This window comes from Pseudopodoces humilis, chromosome 2 (genome assembly GCF_049639895.1).
Source record: "Pseudopodoces humilis isolate 2021_Gansu_Grassland_sample_001 chromosome 2, ASM4963989v1, whole genome shotgun sequence".
Lineage (NCBI taxonomy): Eukaryota > Metazoa > Chordata > Aves > Passeriformes > Paridae > Pseudopodoces > Pseudopodoces humilis.
In genome coordinates this window covers 71,440,579-71,461,170 of record NC_142201.1, presented here as the reverse complement: position 1 = coordinate 71,461,170, position 20,592 = coordinate 71,440,579, and the positions used below count along the sequence as shown (strand labels likewise).

The 20,592-nt window shown below is 39.0% G+C and overlaps 1 protein-coding gene across 1 annotated transcript in view; it reads right to left on the bottom strand.

Annotated features, from left to right (window-relative positions):
* CRYL1 (crystallin lambda 1) overlaps positions 1-20,592 on the bottom strand; it is a 50,731-nt gene that overhangs the window by 15,369 nt on the left and 14,770 nt on the right. Inside the window, exons 4-6 of the mRNA XM_005516252.3 lie at positions 12,493-12,654; positions 8,337-8,531; positions 790-895 (exon numbers count right to left, since the gene is read on the bottom strand). Of these exons, the coding sequence (XP_005516309.2) occupies positions 790-895; positions 8,337-8,531; positions 12,493-12,654 (463 nt within the window). The remainder of the gene's footprint in view (positions 1-789; positions 896-8,336; positions 8,532-12,492; positions 12,655-20,592) is intronic.

Sequence of the window (20,592 nt, the reverse complement as noted above, 5' to 3'; positions counted from 1 at the left end):
CAGGAGCCTACCATGTCAGGGACCATACAAAAGCAAAATGAAGACACAGCCCATAATATAAAGGGCTAGCATGTAGTTGATCTTAACTATTTGAAGTTTTTGTGTTTTCTTAAAGTCTTTGCTCAAACCTTTGTGATGCTGATCCATAAGTTTTACTTCATTTTACACAATTCACTTTTTATTTACTTGGGATTCACATATACTATTCCAAAAACATCTAAAAATCTGTATTAATTACGCAAGACAGATGTCAAACTGTTACTTGACTGCTTTGTCAAGTCAGCTTTGTATGCACAGGATTTTGCTGACAAAAGGAATTTTGTTTCACTCAGGATATAAGCTCAAAGCATAGCATCTCCAGGGATGTTTACATTGTAGCTTTGCTACAAATTCAGCAGCAGGGGGTACTCATCTATGGAAAGTGATTTTCTGTTGAGACTGGATTATCAGCTAAACTTTTTCAACAGTTTTTTCACCTGACACTCAGTTTTGAACTATGGCTACAGCAATCTTATCAAAGTATGATGGGATGAACCTTGGAAAAAAATTATTACATGGGTGGAGTTTTGATAGCTTGTCATCTTTCATGTGATCATTTGTAACAGGATAATCAATATCCCTTTCCTTCCATTGACCTCACGTTTTAAATACATTTTCCTTACCGTTACATTAAAAAAAGAGACAAGTCATAGTTGCAGAAATCCTAACCTGGTTTGTTACATAACATTTTCCAGAGTTTTGTGCAAAGCAAGCTTTCCCTTCATATTCACAACATTTTACACTACCTACCTTCTGCATTAAGATGCATGGTTTCCAGAGGTCCAATAAATGCGTATCGCATTCCCAATCCATCAGACATCACAAGGTCTAGATCAGTAGGAGATATTACTCCTTCCTAAGCAGCAAAAGTACAACAGGAAGGAAGACTGGTGAATGTTTGCTTTTAATGCAGAATTTCACATTTTTTTGTATATAATTAAAGAATTAGGGAAGTAATAAAAACTAAGGCTAGAAATAACAGTTGAAATTGCAAAGAGAAAAACACAACTGTTTGCCAGAAATGTCCATCTATTATGCAAGCCTTCCTATGGTTCAGCACAAGCAGTCATGCGTATCTCTAGGACTGTATTTCATAGTCCCAGAAACTGAGAATCGGAAAGCAAGCATGACACTCTTAATAGCACATGGCCAGAACAGTTTATATCAAATCCAAGTGCTATACCAACCCTTTTAAATACAGGAGTTTTGGCTAAATGCTACATCCACCTTCATCTTCTCTTAGTTCTGAATTTTTGGGCAGAATCCCAATTAGCAGAATGGTGGTGCACCAGTGGGCACTGCTCCTGAGACCACCTGCAAAAAGGCTGAGGCCTAACACATAGGCAATGCAGTTGCCACTCCCTCACACAAAACTCACCAAAAATTCAACCTACCCAGCCTCAACCTGCCCAGGGTTCTCAAGATCTTTGCCAGACCCACATCTCTACAGCTGTCAGAATATGGAGCAAGCAAAACAAGCATTTCTCATGTTAAAAGTTGAGCATTGGTATTCCACCCACATGTAGCACTTACAAGAAAGTCAATGCCTCCATCGAGTTGGGGCAAGCACAGAAAGGCTTGTAAAAAAGGATTTATAGCTCTTTACCTGAACAGATTTACTTGAGAAGAATACTATTTATTACATGAGGTTGTTTTCCACCTACTAGAAAGATATGAATTAATGAAGACTTGTTCTAACCACTTTCATCAGATAAAGCTTGGTTCCAAGAACTTGTCCTCTTTATTCCCAGAGACATGAAAACATTTCCTTCTGGGTATGAAGGTGGAAGAGATGCTGAACTGCTTCTAATTTTTCTTTTCACCCCACTCTGAGGAGCTCAGCCTACTCAGTGCCTTTTCCTTACCATGCACCTTTAAGCTTCAGAATACTCACACTCATATACTCATCTGCTTTCATAAAACCCTTAATTTTCTGTTAAACTTCTCTCTTGCAGGGCCCTGTCTGAATGTCCCTTTGTATTGTGCAGCCGTGGGCTAGAGTTACGGGCACACAGGACAGCTCTTCTGATCTGTAGTAGACATTGACATCTGAGCTAGACATCTAGACTCTCTTTATAATCACCAGGGAGAAAAAGTAAATCAGCATCCTAAAGAAGGCATCTAGAGTACGTAAGATGAGTTGTGTCCTAAAAGGGCCTAATTCTCCTCACTGATTAAAAGATGAATAAGAAGCTTAGATATCACTGTCTTCATTTTCTATATCCCATCTTAAATGAGCTGAATCTCACCCACAGTGTCTTCCTGTGTTCATCATTTACATCATCCATTGCTACTTTAAAAGAAACTTAAAAGACACCAATCAACATAACTTCTACAGCTAGCCACAGACATTGAGTTTCATCATCTCAGGCTTAAACTGAGACTTTTATAAGACAACCTCAAGACTCAACCTGTTAGTAGGCTTTGTTCCTATCAAAACCAAGCCTGTCTGAATCCCTGTTGCAGAACTCTACACTGAAAAGGAAACACTGATAGAATAACCAAGATCTGTGTACCATACATGGAACGCACAGTTCTCCTAACAATTAGCCATACAATGGCAGGGATAAGAAAGCATTATTTTCCTCAAATTAAAGGTAAAGCATAGACATGTTAAAGTAACTCCTAGAGGCAGACAGAAAAGTCTGCATAAAGACAGGACTACACAAAAAGACAGAAATTCAGACAGAATTCAGATTGCAGACCAGCATGAGAGCAACTAACACAGGCACCATACGTTCTGTGAAAGATTTTTCCCCTGACATGGCAACACAACTTCTCTGAACAACATCAGCAAAGTCAACAAAAGTGTTCCTCTGTTGGGAGTGCTTCATCCAAACAATGAGTTGTGCTGGTAAAGCTGTGCTTGATGAGTGGCTCCCCCCTGCCCCCCTGCTTGACATGGATTTGTGGACAAAAGACTAACCACAAAGTCCAGACAAGCATTTGAACCACAGCAGCAGCTGAAACCTGTAAACAATGTTAGAAGAGTTAACAGGCTCTTGAAGCACTTCAGAATCATTGCAAATTAATTTCCAAATTAATAGCTTACTTTCTTTGGATATCATAGTCCTCAGCTATTATACTGATATTTGAAGACCAGGTGCCCTCAGAATCATGAGATGAATGCTGTGCTCTTGGCCTTTTGACTATAGCTGCAATTTGATGTTTACAGATGCTAAAAGGCAAAAATTGTTGCTACCAGAAGGAAACCATGACAGATCCCTTCAGCTGAGGTATACAGTGTTCTAAACGGAGTGTCGCCCTGAAAACTCAGCTTCGGAGCTTGCTAACATAGTTTTCTAAGGACTTTCACAGGACAGTAACCGTAAACATAGGTATGTGTACATTCTTTCTGTTACACGTCTTGTGATGGGCATCTCTCATGGCCAGTGCAGTGAGAAAGTGTTATCCTGACCATCCAATCCCTGGTCGTGGTCAGGAGCCTATAAATCCTGGGGGGAAAAATAAACTCTCTCTTCTTTTCACCACACCTCGACCTGTGTCCGTGTGATCTATTCATCTTCAGCGGTAACAAATGAGCTCAGCTTCTCCCTGTCAAAAAGACCCTCCTGAAGAAAAGCTTTTTACTTCTTCTCTTCATAAATTAAAAACACAAAAATGATAAACAAGTTATACCTTCCTACCCTAGGGAATAACCCTACTCCCATTTATGATAAGGAGATCATAAGTTGGTGGGATGATTCACCACGCTGCAAGGTCTGCAAGGTGTCTTCCACAAGGATTGGTGTTTATGCTATGAACTAAACAAGAAAGAGTTCCTATCCGGTTTCATGAAGTGTAGGTGTGAATCTTCCCAAGGGGATTTTTCATCTTGGATTACCCTTCTGGTAAGCCTCTGCCTCCAGCACTTGTCAGAGGGAAGAGGAAGTATGTTAAGAGTTCACTAGAAGCTCTGACAACTACAGAATTAAGATTTTAAATAAACTCCACCAAAATCCTCAGTGATCCCAATGGCCAGTCAAATTTCAAAATCTAGACTATCTCAGAATCCTCCACATTTCTTATGACAACATTTATATATCACAATTTCATTTTCCTAGAAATTTTAAACTCCAGTGATATCACAGCATTATCCTAATGAGCCTTTGGTACTTTATTAGGGCTTCCCCCTATGCAGGAACCCTTTTCACCTTTCCAGAAATCTGTGGTGGTTCTGCAGTCTCCAGCACTACACCCTGACCTAACCTGCTTGGTTTTAATCAGCAGTCTTTCTTTCCATCTCTGAGTCACACCCACGTCGCAACTTCTGTCACAGACTTGGTTTATAATCATACCAAATGTAATGGCCAAAAAACATCACAATCTTATTTTTTCTGATTCCACCAATTCGTCATGTTCTCCTATTCATTCCAGTCTATTACAGAGTTATTTTGGACTTTACTGCCTCCTGGACCACATACCTTCTGTTTCCAAATCTGCCACTTCATCCTCTGGATTTCCCAAATCCAGTATTCTTTTTTTTTTTTCCCTGATTGCCATTAATATATGCATTCTGTCTCAGCAGTACTTGTTACACCCTCCTCTTCACTATCACTTCAATCAAGTCCCTTCCCTCCACACCCTGATGAGATCTTTTTCCAGTCCTGTGATTTTGAGCATATGACTTTTCTCCTATATCCCTCCACATCTTTTCATTTCATAATGTTTAAGAAACTTGTTGTCCTACACACTTCACATATTCTTGCTTTGCTGGCCTTTATCTTCCTTCTTCCATGGCACCCTCACTCACCTCACCCTGTAAGAAACACCTAGTATCAACACTATTTTTCTTCCTGTGCCTTTAAAATCTCTTTTTATGATATTCCCCCTTTTATGGGGCACTGTAACTAAATGCTTAATCCTATACCTTATCCTCAATCTTTTGGAAAAGTCCTCTGAATAACACTGTAATATAATTAATAGTAAGGAATTTGGACTTTAAAAGTCTTGCTAGCATTTAAAGTCTGCTAACCTAGTCACTTGAGAAGGGAACGGTGCATAAATTAATGACTGAAGCCAATGCACCTGACTGCCGCAAAAACAAGCTAAAATGGACACAGCCAAACCATGACTTTATTTTCCAAAAGATTAATAAAAATTAAAGAGCTGCCCATTCTTCTCATGTTTTACAATGACTTTAACATAAAAGAAAATCCACTTTTAAAGAAAAAAAACACATTAAGACAGTATTAAAATCTTTTACAGAGGTAAGTACAGTACTTATACAAACTATTCTGTAATAGTTTCAATATGTTCCTAAATGCAGCTGAAACTCCTAAATTATATCAAGGTTAAAAAACTGTCATGCTCCGCTTGCTATCTCTGCTGCTGTATTTTATGAACTCCTTGCAAATTCTAGGTGATGCTTAGGAAAATATTTCAAAAAGGTAAGATTTCACTCAGTGATCCACAGTTAAATGACAATCATAGCTACTCGGAGTAAGACTTGAGCCTTCTGAACTGAAGTGTTGGTGAAACTGTTTGGTTGTTATTTTCTGGATTATGTTAACAAAAATTTTACTTTCAGAACAAGATAAAATCAAGCTATTTAATTAATACCCTTTGCAACATAATCCTAAACTACTCTAAAATGTATTGGTACCAGTAAAAGTACAGAAGTAATGATGTCTACAGTGCATAGTGTGCTTCTCAGGCAAATAAAGGCAGTAAGCTTCTGCTCCAAGAGTTATGAACTAAATCAGACACACCAGTAACCACTGTCAATAGAGATGTAAGAGAGTAAATAAATGGTAGCAGAGAATAACAGAGTAAGCAGTTTGAGGTTTTTTTCCTGTTACTGGCTAATGTTTATTCTAATGATTCTAAATTGGTAATATAAAAATTTAGGGTTGATAAGAGATGAATAAGGATCTTCAGCCTCAACATCTCACGGTACTTTTCTCTCATCATTATCAGCTTTGAAACATTTCTACCAGAGCTGTAACAACTGAATACATAAGTAAGAAACCTACATGAATGCCAGTCTCAGATAGGCTATGAGGTCCTACAGAAAGTTCTCAGACACATGATCTTAACGAGACAGACAGGAGTGCTCCCAGTATCTGCTTTATCATGGAATAAATGTGAAGCACAAGGAGACAGAGATAACTGATACAAAAATTTCCTGCCACAAACACCTGCATTGCCCAAATGCTTGTGACTTGCAAGTCAAAGCAATCTTTGAATAAACATCTTGTCACAAAAAGACTAACTCAGACCCAAAATCAAACATCTCATCGTAGCACTCTTGCCTCAAAGAGAAGCACTTGCTCGAACTACATAAATGGTCTTTGCTTCTAAGTTCTTGTAAAGTCAAACTTCTGCATTCTGTAATCTATTTTCCTAATTATCCACATAAGCAAAAGTTCTCAGCATTAAACTGTACATCTCCAAATGAGTTTTCTTTCTCCTGCCTTCCTACAAATTTGATCTGAATTTGCAAGCCTATTTATTTTTTACCACTTTACCACCACACTTCCCACTTCCACATTCAGTCTAGTCCGGCATTCACAGTACTCGTTTTGTGCCCAGCTGTAAAATCCCAGCCTCCCTGTGTGGGCAGCTGGGGACCCCAGCACATTTGGCAAAGACAAACTTATGCGAATACTCAGGTTTCTCATTGCTACTTTAATCTCTTTGCCCTGAATTATGCTTCTCTCTGTGTTCTGGCATCCGTGCCACGTGCAATTTGAGCACCATGTGGAGTCTTGAGCCTGCACCCAATGTGCTGGCAGAGCCTTATCTCAGATTTCTGGCTGTGTTAAAAGTGTGTCCTACTCTTGGATCCACACGGCAGAAGTCAGTGAGCCCCACAAAACATTCAGCAAGCAGGTATCTTTACCACATTTCTTTCTACACAGCGGCATCTTTACTTCCATGGTCTGTACCAGAGCCTTTCTCCCATCACGATTACTCACCCATGTCTCATCCATCCCAACACACAACTGCTAAAGAAAAGAGAAAGACTGGCAGGTTGTCAGTTTCCCAGATAAATGTGGGAACTAAAACATATTCTGCAAACTACTCAGCCTACTTATTATAAAGTTTTCAAGATAAATGTTGTACGTACAGCTGTACTGCATGTCTGTCCTACCACCAATGACTTTAACAGGACATTAGTAGCTCTACCAGAGAAACTTCCACTAGTTTCTTTATTGAAATAAGCTAGACATGATCCTGGTGCAACCTACTGTAGTAGGGGGGTGGGACTAGATGATCTTCAGATGTCCCTTCCAACCCAAACTATTCTGTGATTGTATGTTATTGTCTTTTCTATCCTATGTTTTCCAACACGACTATAGCTTTCTGAAGGTGTTTTGCCTATCATAAACTTGAGACTTTGTATTAAAGGTTTAACAACAGAAGCCATTTTAAAAATTTAAATAAACATCTCCAGTAGTAGATCAGTTCCTTCCTCACAACACTATTTTACTTACTGTTATTCACCACCTCCTTTATATTGTTGTATTATGTTGCTAGAGAAAGCCAGCTACAGGTAAGCAAAATCAGTTCAGCAACTACATTTAAATACTTCTTTGGAAAAAGAGTTGCTTTGTTTACAGTAATATTACTTTAGTTTTAAGATCTTTTACCTGTATTTGTGTGCATGGTTGTTTTAAACAGCTTGAAAAATCAAAACAGTCCACAAAAAAAAGGTCCTATTAAATCTCAGTTGAAACTCTTCTCAAGAGAATAGCAACAGACTCATAGCTCCTGCTGATGAAAGATCACACTTTTCAGCACAGAGCAGCTAACTGTGGGAAAAACTGAAGGCACACAAACAAATGATTCTCAGCTAGAAGTCTGAATGGGCAGGAGGAGGAGAAATCTGTCTTTACCTACAAGTATCAAGTAGCAGTTAAACCTACAAGTGCAGCTCCTGAAAGGCCAAAGAGAAAACCATTTAGAATATTTTCATGACCATTGTACAGTAGGCCAAGAACACGACAAAAAACCAAACAGGAAATGATGAGAAGCCTACAAAAAGAAAAACTGGTATTTTGATTCCTGTGCTTTTAAAATTATTATTTTGATTGCCCTTAAAATAACAGTATTCTGAAAAAAGAAAGCAGGATAAAGAATGATTTTTACCATTGCAGATCACCTTGTTTTTGTCAGTCTTTGCTTTTTATAACCGACATCACTTCTAACTGGGGTTAATTTACATTTAAATATACATTTTATGTTCATAAGGGACAGCTGAACAAAGATGACACAAATTTAAAGGATGCTTAAATATACAATCTCATTTATCACATCTACTGACCAAATACTGAAAAAAAGGGTATACATACACCCACAAGTCTCCAAGCTTCACTTATCACTGCATACTGTAGTCGATTCAGAACAAACCCCTCGATTTCTCTGTTTAGTTTGACAGGAGACTGACCAATCTTCTTCATCAGGGCATATGTTCTCTCTGTCGTAGAAGGATCTGTTTCTGGATGAGGAACAATTTCAACCAATGGCACAAAGTAAGGTGGATTTACCTCAAGAAGAAACACAAAAGAAGATCATTAGTCACCAACAGAACAAGTTAATATAAAGCATCTTTATAGCTGGCACTAGCTTGGATAATTTCCAGTGAACACAGCAAGCCTGACATTCAGACCCTGAAAGACTCCACCAATCCAATAAAAGCTGGTGCATTAATCAAAGATAAAATAAATAATTAAACTTGCACTAAATCAAACTCTGTTTAACCCCAGCAAAATTAATGGGGCTACACCAGAGATGACAGCACTCAAACAGTACTAGAAGACTTTATTCTGACTTGAGGAACTGTTTGCTCAATATTCAGGCTGCTTGTTGTTGTAAGATATATGGTCACCACCTGTCTTTAGAAATTAAGCAACGCATTTCCTTTTAGACAGTCAGGAACTTTATAACAAAAGTATTGCAAAACACTACCTGTAAGATGCAACACTTAACAGATAAACAGCTACTGGCCCCAGCCTGTACATACATGCTAAATACAGTAACAGATCACATAAAACATACTTTGAAAATGTTGCAGAACAGGTTACCTTCAAACACTGTGTATAGAAAAAAATAAATTACCTCTCCCTGACTCTTCCCAAATGCAGTTTCTCATCAAGTCAAGACCTTTGTGTTATGTATTTTTGAAGTAAAAAAAAAATAAATCCTAAAGAACATCCTGAAAACAGCTAAAAGTTCTTCAGGTCATAGTGTAACAGACAGTAACGCTGCATGCATGCTCTTTCCAAAGTAGCAGTCCTTCAGCTGTACTCTAAAAGGTGTTAAATTTAGCTCTCCATCTAGTTCCAGGCAATAGAAGGAGCTAACATATAAAATATTACTACCAGGAATAACACTGACATTTAGAGGATGGAAATTAAGTACTGATTCTTTCATGATGCTCCGTTATAGCCAGCTACTCTTAACTGTGCTCCTGTAAATGCAAGTACAGGATTTAGTCACAGGAACATGCAAGCAACCTTTCCTCCATGCATGTTCTTTCTTTTCAGTATTTACACAGTTCCCTTTCCTGCAGGGTCTGACATCTGCTGTAACTACTGATGTAACACACTTCATTCCTTTTAGAGGGCCTTGTGTCCCAACATGGCCTCTCTCACATCTGTATCTTTGGCAGCGCCACCACCACTGCTGTGGTGTGGTGGATGGACACCATCCAGTGCTGCCAGGTGATTGAGCAAGACCCAAAACACTACAAGCATCAAGACATTCTCTGAGGCTTTTCTAACCCTTAAGTATATCACAGGTTCCAATTAGAAAGAGGACAAGTTAATTGTGGAGAGAGACTAAGGCTATTAAAAATTTCTTTGAAGATTAGTGTTGACAGTGATCTTACTGAAGTATTCCATTTCATGAACTTGGCACAGGGAGCGTATGGGTGTGTTCAGGAGCACACTCAGGAGACACAGGAAGACAATTTTTCAGAAGTGAGATAGCAGATATTGGTAAAAACTGAAAGTGGAAGAACATAGATGAAATAGGGAATGGGGGAAAGTTTCTAAAAATGAGAAGTATTTCAGGGAACAGAAGGTCACCTTAGTTAACAAAGTGACAGCTAAGAAAGGAGATGACAAAGAAAACACTGAAAATAATTAAGTTACACAAAAGCTGTCAACAAACATAAATATTAATTTTAATGGACCAGTAGTAAGATTGGAACAAAAATTAGAAGACACAAACAATTTCTAACAGAAGTAGTAGAATTAAAGAAATAAATCTGAGAGAGTTTAATGCAGTTTTCAAGTTGATTGCAGGGTTTCCTGTACAACAGGGGACTTCACTCAATGGCACAGTCTCCTCTAGCCCTGTATTTCTAGTTGTGTGACCTAGCAGGCATATACAGGACATGAGAACCACACCTCTACTGACCCACTGCCTGGAACTGCTTTCAGAGAACAGCTGTACCTGTTTTGTATCATAACATAAGTATTGTGTGCATTTCTATCATACAGCTGTGCTGTGGGATTTTTATTTTATTTTTTTTTAATTACTGAACCATGCTAAGCAAAGGGATGAGCTGCTTCTGCCCTTTGGGCACTTCATTTCATTTAAGCTCAACACCCTCATGCGTGCCAGAGGCTCTACAACTTTAGCTTTTAATTTTCCTGGTATATCAAATTCCACACTTGTTTTCAGTGTCTTGCAGAGCTGTTTTCTTCCTGCAGCCACCAAATCCTACCATTTTGTTCAAGATCTTTGTCAAAAATAAAACAAAACAAAAGAAAACACCCAAAGCCAACGACTACTACAAAGCAAGCATGTTTCCTGATGCAGATGCAGAAAGGCCCCTGGAAGAGTACACTGGTTTACAGCTTCTTTGGTACACTCAGTACAGCTGAGATCACTAAGAAAACAGTCTCATTTGGACTGCAAAGCCATTTGGGAACAATAAGACATTTTAAGGTACTACAGAGCATTTGCTTCGACAAAATACATATCCTTACAACAGAAATGTAGAAAATGTTTATGCAGAGGCTAACTACCCTTCCAGATCTGATAAAACCTCGTTTCAGGAGTGGCTCCTACGAAGACTGCAGTTCAGACTAAATAAAGTCAACTGGTACAGACCAACTTTGGAAAACAGTAAGAAAGAATACAGTAAAATCAAAGACTTACAAACAGTCAGGCAGCCATAAACTGGTTAAAAAAAAAAAAAAGAAATTGTATAGTTACTTAATATAGAAATGTTAAAGAGGCATTATCTCTTCTCTTGCATTAGAGAAAATTACAACCCTGGAAATAAGAGATAAGGAACTATTGAATTTTAGACTGGAGAAAGGCTAGATCTAGGCACAGATAGATATTTTGAAATTTTACTTTTTTAATAATTAAAAGGGATTGAAAACTTATTATACAAAACAAACCAAACCAAGCCTTTTGTTTCCCTTGCCACCCAGGCACCCCAAGGCACAATGGCAGTAGTGGAGTCAGAAAGGCACTGACCAAATGCTTTGACACTACAGCACTGGGCTGCAGGTAGCTGTAGAGACACTACAGAAAAGCAGTGCTGTATTTTTGTACTCTTGAGCATGCCCAGAGAATTGACATTTACTTTACACTCTGAGGGATGCTCTGGAGAGACATCATGTAGTTACCAAACTGCAGAGACCAGGGCAGCACCTTTCTTCATGACAACAGTCCTCTTAACTGATCAGCTGACCACCAGACTAACACTGGCTTAAATTCATTAGCTTCTTGAATAGTGGAATACAGAAGCAGTAAGAATCCCAGTGATGATCAAGATAAAATGCTCCTCCATGCTGAGGAGAGATGTGGTAAACTGCTGTCTGGCAGCTCCAAACAAACATCTACAGAAGCTCGCAAGTGCCTTTGACCATTTTGAGGTTCTGCTGCAACCTTTAGTCACTCCATTTTTGCATCACTGCCCTGTCCCAGTCGATCAAGAAGCATGCAAATTCAGCTCCAAGTCCCATTAGCTCCATATAATCATATATAATCTTTCAGGAATTAAGGAATACTGCTTCTGCATCACACGTCTGAAGAAACTGGTGTCTAAATTTTCCATCTTTTATCAATGTAGCCTGACAAGCACATGCAGCTCAGTGTTTGGATTCTTCCTGTTACCCAACAGAAGATAAAAAAGGATCCTAGAAAAGACTAACAATGACACAAGAAGAAAGTAGCAATGTTACGAGTTTGCACTTAAAACATAGAATTCCTACATTTTGAAAGCTAGTAGATTGAGAAACACAAAATATGAGCACAACAGCTCACATAGAACATATCTTGAGCCAACAGTATGCAACATGCTACATCCTCTCAATTTCGTAGATTAGTGCTGCCGCCCACAGAATAACCAAACTACAGCTTTTTGGAAAAGTTTGGCCTAACAATGGCACACAAGAGCCCCAAACACCATTCTGAGTCTTTCAGTCTGCAGGAAGGAGTTTGGGATGCAGTTTACACAAAAAGGATACATGCCATCATACTTACAGGATGTGACACAATGCACTGCTTAACACGTTTAAGGCCAGTGAACAATTTGCTGGGTAAGAGACAAGAGGTCGAGCTGCTCAAGATAACATTGTCACCCACAATAAGATCCAACTGACCGAAAATCTTCTTTTTCAGTTCCAGGTTCTCTGGAGTACATTCCTGGAATAAAACCAAAAAACAGTATTAGAAGTCATGTAGTTCAATAGTATCTATCCATACGTCTCACACTTCACAGATCCCATCCTAGATTGACACCTAGGAATTCAGCACAAACCATCTATTTTAATCAGCCTAGATATACCAGTGAGTCACTACAACTTTACCACAGTTAAAGAAATGGAAAACCCAAGAGTTTATGTACAGCAGAAGATGGACCACCACATCCTACAGGAGATTTAGTGCAAAAGAAAATATTTTGCTTTGTCTAAAATAGAGACTTTAACTCACACAGGGAGATAATGCAATACAGAGGAATAAGACCTGGTCTCTACTATTTTTTTAAGAGAATCTCACATGATAGAAGTCAATATTCTCTCTCAGACAAGATGGAAATGAACAGGTGTGTCTCAAAAGAAGACAAAATTACTTTCTCCAGAACTATGGCAGGAGATTCCAAGGTACAGCTCTGTAAATAATTCCTAGTGTTGAAATTAATAAAGATACTTAAGCATTTTAAGTGTGAGGGTCACTGAGAAAGACTTCTGAAGGCCATCTGAAGTAGAATGAATGCTACCAAAACTTCTCCCAAAGCTACTGAGTGCATTCAGCTCTACAATACTGTGGCAAACCTCATGTGTGAGCCAAGAGCCACAACCCACAGTCACTAGACTTCCAAAGTTATCTCCAGGAGATGCCTGAAGGAGAGCATGCAAAGATCCACTAGTCTGGGAGGAGAAGGATATGGAATAACAACCACAGTGGATCCCACAAGCAACAGAAAAGTCTTCAGCCTACAAGAAGAAAATGGAGGAAGAAGGCCAGCCTGTTTTCAAGGGTTTTTGGAAGAGTTTAAAAAAATCCAAACAGGATCCAAATTTTGCAAAACCTCAGCCTTTGCCCTCGAAACACACAGAAAAGAACTCTTTTCCAACTCTAACCTTCTCTCACCTGTCAATACTTCATTCTGTCCTTTCTGTTATGCTCAATTACACATGGCAAGGTTAGGGGAAAAGGCTACACATTTGACATAATCCAAAAATTACATTTAACGTCTGCTGCTTCAGACAGAGTCTGTGTCAAGAATGCCCAGGGCCAGAGTTTTTAAACCAAAAAATGGGTTAAAAGTAATTTGAAGTCTTAAAAAATAAGTTGCATGGAACAGTACTAAAAGTTCCATGATCCAAAAGAGATAAACAGGGTCATTTAAGAACTCCAGATAGAGCCCAAAGTATTAGGCAGCTTTATCAAAACAAAATGATACTCTGCTCATAGTTCAGAATCCCTGCTTGTTGGTTAAGTTTAAATAGTGTCTTTTAGTGAAGCCAAAGATGACGAGAACTCTGCAGATACTGTTCAAGCTAATAAAGGAGCTGCTCTGAATAGGTTTGTGAACTTGAAACTCTAAGCCTGCTCTCACATCAGATGATAATCAAAAAGGCAAACTCAAATCTGCTGGAAACTCAAACCTGCCATGGTTACGTAAGGTTTCTGAATGGGCCATTTGCTTGGAGTTTCTTGTATAGTGTCACAATTGTATTCAGGTAGTTGGACCACTGCAATAAAGTTTCTGTTCTCAAGAATGCAATTATTTTCTCAGAGACACCAACTCCCTGAAGAACAGGGGGAAAATTAAGCTCTAAACAATCCATTGAACAGGAACCTCACTTGCTGTCAGTTATAGAGCCTGGAGAGGTCTGAAGCTATTCTATTTGCCATGAGAAAGAGAAGATCAAACAGAGAGCAGATAAGATATGGCTTTAAAGCTACCACAGTTTCTCTCAAAGAACCAGTGCAAAAAGGTTAGCACGCACCACTATGCATTTTAAGTGACACTGTATATTTCTGTGCCCTTTTCTTAGGGAAGATCATGCTTCTCATTTGCAGTGAACAGTAAACCTTTATTTCAAAACCTGGTCACCTAAGCAAGGTTGCTACAAATCTGGCTTCCAATTTAAACTTAATTAGACATCTCTTAAGAGCCTGATCAGAACATGACAGCTGTTAATTTTTAAAACCCATCTCCTGGAAGTATTGTATGGAATCAAAGGCTTAGATGTAATAGGGATTACACTATTCAAATACGTGTTCACAGAACATGCAGCAGCTACTTGAACCAGTTTATGAACTCTTAAAGACCTACACAAAGATAAACACATGCTAGACTCCCTCCCTAGCTAACTGATACGTCACATGATGATTGAGGTCTAGTTGCCCCTAATTAAGAAACTGACATGACACAACCCCTGAAACACCAGTACATAGAAAGCCAGTGAGTTTTACCTGTTTAAATCCAGTGTCTCTGTGTTTTTGTATAGGCCTTTCTCACTATGCCATCCACCATCTGTGCTCCCACATACATCCAACTCATCTAAATGCACAATTTCATTTTCCTGTATTTAAATACTGGCATCTCCCTAGGTTCTTCCCATCCAGCCTCAAATATGCCAAGGTAGCAACTCCTTTCTAACTTCTAGAAAAACACTCCCCAAAACATTATCTTACAAAATACCTTTTCTTTATACTATTAATGATAATTGCTGCTGAGCAATTTATTAGTACTGGAAGGCAAAATAAACAACATATGGCCTGAAGCAAAGGCTGCAACACAGTGGTATGGTCCTAAAATAAGTAAACATCCTACACAAGCAGTATAAGATGAAAGCCAGATATTTAAACTAGCTTGCAGAATTAGATTAGCAACCACTCAGCAACAAGCAAGCTACTTTCTGTAAGATCATCTGGAGATGCTGTCACAGGGAGCAGCATCAAGCCTTCCCAATAACAAGTGTGGAGTCTGATGGGTAGTCACCAGCATTAGGAACTGCTGAATAAGGAAGTCTGAAAGCTACAGCTGCACAACAGTGAATTCCTACCTCCTGACTAGATGCTGTCTGCTGCAAATTCAAAACATAAACAAGAATGTGTTTTTTCCCTGGCAATCTTAATATGAAGGTTTATGATAATATATACATTACTGCAAGTGAAGATAGATCCGTCCTGAGCTCTCCTAGACCCATCTTCACGGAAGGAGTGTATCGCATAGCATGGGATTCTTCCAAGTAGATTTTGGCCCAACAGACCAAAGCTGTCCCTCCTGAAGTTTAGGGCTGTAATCCCAGTTTTTGTCTTGCTCCTCTTCTCAGATCCTCAACTTCACCATCTCATGGTCACTACAGCCAAGACTTCCTCCTGACCTTCACCTCTCCAACCAGTTTTACATTGTTTGTGAGGTCCAGCACAACATGTCCTCTCTTCAAGTCCTCAGCCACCTGTGTTAAAGTTACCATGAATGCATTCCACAATCCTGAATTCTTTGTGCTCTCCTGTGCTGTCTCTCCAGCAGATATTGATGTGGTTGAAGCCCCACCATGAAGACATACGCCTATGAATGTGGGGCTTCTGAAGAAGGCCTTTTCTTCCTGGTCAAGTGGTCCGCAGCAGACATCTGCCACAACATCGCCCATATTGGTGGTCCTGCTAATCTTGACCCGTAAGTTCTCAACTGGCTCCTCAATCATACCAAGGGAGAGCAAAAAACACCCTATTCCTCTCCCACATCTATTTCCCTCCTACAGCTATTCACCTTTGTCTTGTACCACCTAATCCCCAAGAGTTGGATTTCACTGCCATGCCACAGCTGCTACAGCAAGAGCACCCTGTGCCCTTGCCCAGCCGTAACTAAGGTAGAAAATTATTTTCTAGAGTTCTGCAGCTTCCCCTTTCCCAGTAAATTCAGTAAGATTTTAAGCAGCAGGTAGATTGTTTAGAAGCCATGACCACTTTGACTGCAACAAGAATGCTCCCCATCTTCTGCAGTTAAGTGAGGATCTCCAAACGTCCCACAAGCCCCTGCTCTATTTACACACATATAAAACTTAACAGCATTTTAAGAAGCCTCAGCTTGTCAGTGCTGTGATTTAGCTGACATTTTTAAGGCACTCCTGTAGAACAGTTCCCAGAGTCAAGTGACAGCAATCCTCTCCTCTCACAGAATGAGGCCATAGCAGCAGCTTTCAAAGCACAGAACTATTCCACAAGTTGGACACAGACTGTCAGCACTCCTGCAACAGGAACCACATTATGTCCAGCTTTTTGTGGGAATATAAAGAACTTCACAGTATTCAGAGACAAAGAGTTCTGCATGTCAGAAAATTAGCTTTTCTGAAAGCTTGGTGCCTAATACATTTCTACAAATACTTCCATTACATTTTATAGTTAGAATCCACTAGAAAAAGAACTTCACAGAAAAGACAGCCATAATTGTTTTACTTTCAATCTAACAAGTCACTTGAGAATGTTTTCTTTCTAAAACAAACCCTGATTAATACAAACCTACAAAAAGTTTTGGCCTGTGGATTTTTATACACATAACCTGAATGCTGTTTAAGACAGACATTAAAAATACCTGAAAAGGAGACCTGGAAATTTAATGAAATAAGAGATTTCAAATCACCATCTATAGATAGCAACTGTACAGTCAAATACAATTATTCCATAGAATTTTACCACATCTAAATAATATTATAAAGGATTCTTGTAAAAGCCTCTTTGAAAAAAATACATATGTTAAAATAAGCTGTCTGCAAATTAAACCCTGCCATTTGACAACCAGTTCTGTTTCTCCCAACATCACTGGAAAAGTGCAGGCTGCTGAAGCTACCAAAGCAAAATTCCATCTATTTGCTCCATCTTGCATATAGACTGCTGTGTTTCAGTCACCATTTTACTGAATCCACATCAAATTATATTTTAAGCAAAAGAGTGTTTAAAATGCTCACTACTATCATTAGCATTTCAGTCCTAATTATTATAATTTCTGTTTAGGCTTTTGTGTTGACATGCTGGCTTGTTCTGTTCCTGCAGGGCTTATGTGTGTATTTCCATTCTGGAAGACTGAAGATGAACCTTCTATTAAGGAAGCTTCAGATTTTTTCTATTGTTTTCCATGTCAGACACTAAAGTGCACTCTAGTCAGTAGACAAGAGTCACACACATGAACCTGGGGAGCTACACCATCTGCAATTAAAAAATATGACATTTTGACTGCAGAGGCTGTGAGTTCAGCTAGTGAAAAAAGCAGAGACATTTAATATCAGAACAAATTATTAAATCAGAGTATCAATTTTGCTTCTGATATTATTGTTAACCAATAGAACTTAGCTCAAATACCTATTTTTTTCATACACTGAATAGGTTTGGTAATTTCACAAAATTCAAAACCATTACATATTCAAATGTAAATACTTGACTTCAAGTATTTTGGACTTTTCCATATAAGTTCCCATCAAAAATAGTCTAAGATGCATATTTTGAGGCACTTTAGAGATGGATAATATGTGCATCTAACAACATACCAAGACATTATCAAGACAAGGTGACAAACAAAAATTCATTATTTCAAAGATAGCAAGGGGATAGCACATTAACTTCAGTCTCTTTTTGTAAAGTGTTGCTCTCCTCCTTGAGGACAAAGGCAGGGCCAGCAGCTGGGTAGGAGGCACACACACTTTTGCATGGCTTTGGGATGAGACACACACACACCAGCTGTTGTCAAAGGAGGCCCCAGGCTGTTGCACACCTTTCAGCGCGGTGTCAGGATTCTGATCAGTTAAAATGAGGTAGAAGGAGGAAAAAAAACCCCAAAACAAACCACCACAAAAACCCTGAGTCAGAAACCCAACCCAGTGGGATACACACAGGGAAGAGGAGCTCATCAGACTGTCTGCCCCTTTCCCACAGCAGATACTCATTCCACTAAATGGGTACACAACTTCCTTCCAAGATGGTTTCAAGCTCATGAACATAAACTAAATCATTAACAAAAATATCGTTTGCAACAAAATCCACCTTAGGTGTAAACCAACTCTAGTTAGTCCAAAACAAGGCACACAACCTTGGCAACCAAGACTTTTATCTTGAACCTGAACTATCTTACTAAGGGCTGTAAGCCAAGGGTAAAAAGGCATAATAAAGGTAAAAAAGGCATAATAAGAGCAGTAGCTCCTTTAACAGAAAAGCAGAGTGGCTGTTTGTTAGGAATGGGAGGGCACATTATCACCACGTGACACAATTATAAAAAATATGAAAAAAGTACAGGCATGTGAGTTTCACATCCCAGGGCTTCAGTTATAGACTTTCTGTGGGTTATGTATTCACTGGAGCAAAATGCTAAACATGGGAGGAGAAGCAATCATGGCACAAGAGAATTTTAAGAACAGGCCAACACATTTTTGACAGAGTTGTCTAGGTATGACTGATCCTGCCTGCCTTTGGTGTCATCACTAGATGAAGAAGCTTATTGTAAAAGCTGTCATAAAAGATCGGGTAGAGCACCAGCACTTTCAGGCTAATCTAATCTTAAAAGATAATTTAGCGTTATAAATCACTTTAGATCTAGAGTGATAATTTCTTATTTTCCTTGAACATATGAGCTCATACAAGTGTGAAATCTGATGCCTCATAAATCACTACCACTTGAGTGACAGGAAAGACTGTTAACTGCAAGATACTGTGCAATTAAACAACACTGAGGTGAAATCCAGCACTTGGATGGAAACATTTTGTACTTTCCTACGTTTCATAAACATACTCTGTTAAAGAATCTGACCAATAAAAATATCAAATTACTGCCACACTGTTCAGAATAAATGACTGAATTACAAGTGTCCTTTCAACCTTTAGTAGAAAAAAACAGGATTTGCAGAGGTACTAGTTTTCAGAATCACATTTTCTAAAATCAGACTTGCAAATTTGAGACTTGAGGGGTTCTGTGAGGGGCTTTTTGGCTGGTTTTTTTTGTTGTTTAAAACAAATACAGCAAATGAAGACAAGTTTGCTTCTTGTCCTGTGAGCATCATGGCATGAAAAGTTCCAGCATTTTCCATGATGTTCACGTGTCCTACAAAACTTTCAAAAGACAGACAAGTTGATCAGGCTGCTACAGATGAAGATCTTTTTTGCTCCCTCAGGAAAGGACAATAAGATCTCAAACTAGTTGACTGACATCCTCCTCCCTACCTCTTCTCCCAAAGTACAAGTTTTTCCCTGTTTTCCTCTACCCTGATCTCATCGATCCGGAAAAACAGGGAAAGTGATCTAGGAAAGGCAATGGAAACACAATACCACCCCAGAAAAGGGACCAGGGGTATCAGGCAGGATGACAGTTTTGGCAATGACAACCTCCTGAAACAGGGACCAAAACCATATTCAAGACTATAATGGAAGATTACACCAGCTGTTTTATGGACAGAATAGATGGGAAATAAATGTTAGAAAATTTGGAAGGACATTAGAAATGTTTAAACATTTGGTTAAGTCCATTCAGCAGCAGCACCACTGCAGTGACACTGGCAAGCTGTTTACCTAAACATCATCTTTCAGTTCAACTCAGACACTGACTTCATAAAATGTTTTGCAGCAAGTTTTTAAGATCTGATCATTTCAATCCTTAAAATTGGAAAGAATTTTCTCAAAACTTCTACAAAGACAGCAAGTCAGGTCCCATGCCTAAAACCTGCTCCCTCAAAAGCCAAAATGCAACTTCTGGTGCCTCAGGCCAGTGTTTAAGCTCTGTAGGCTTAACCTACAGAGGTTAGGCCTAAGGTTGTATTTGCCTAGCTGAGAACAAACATACTGATGTTTGTCCATCCAGAGCTCAGTTCAGGAGAAGCCATGGTACTGCAATGCTTGCACACTCTGCCTGCCAGCAGTTTTGTTTTCACAGAGGTCTGTGACTAACAGAGCCTCCAAAACAGTATGGTCCTCCAGCCTATGAGCTCAGGGCAGCTGAAGATATCTTCACGCACTGTCTGCAGACATTCCCTCATCCCCAGAAGTAAAAGGGTTCTTGAAAGCCATTAGGAAAGTCAAACAAAAGCTACGAGTACAAACTGGTAAGAGACAGTCAAAAACTAATTTTTATGACCAGAGACACAAGAC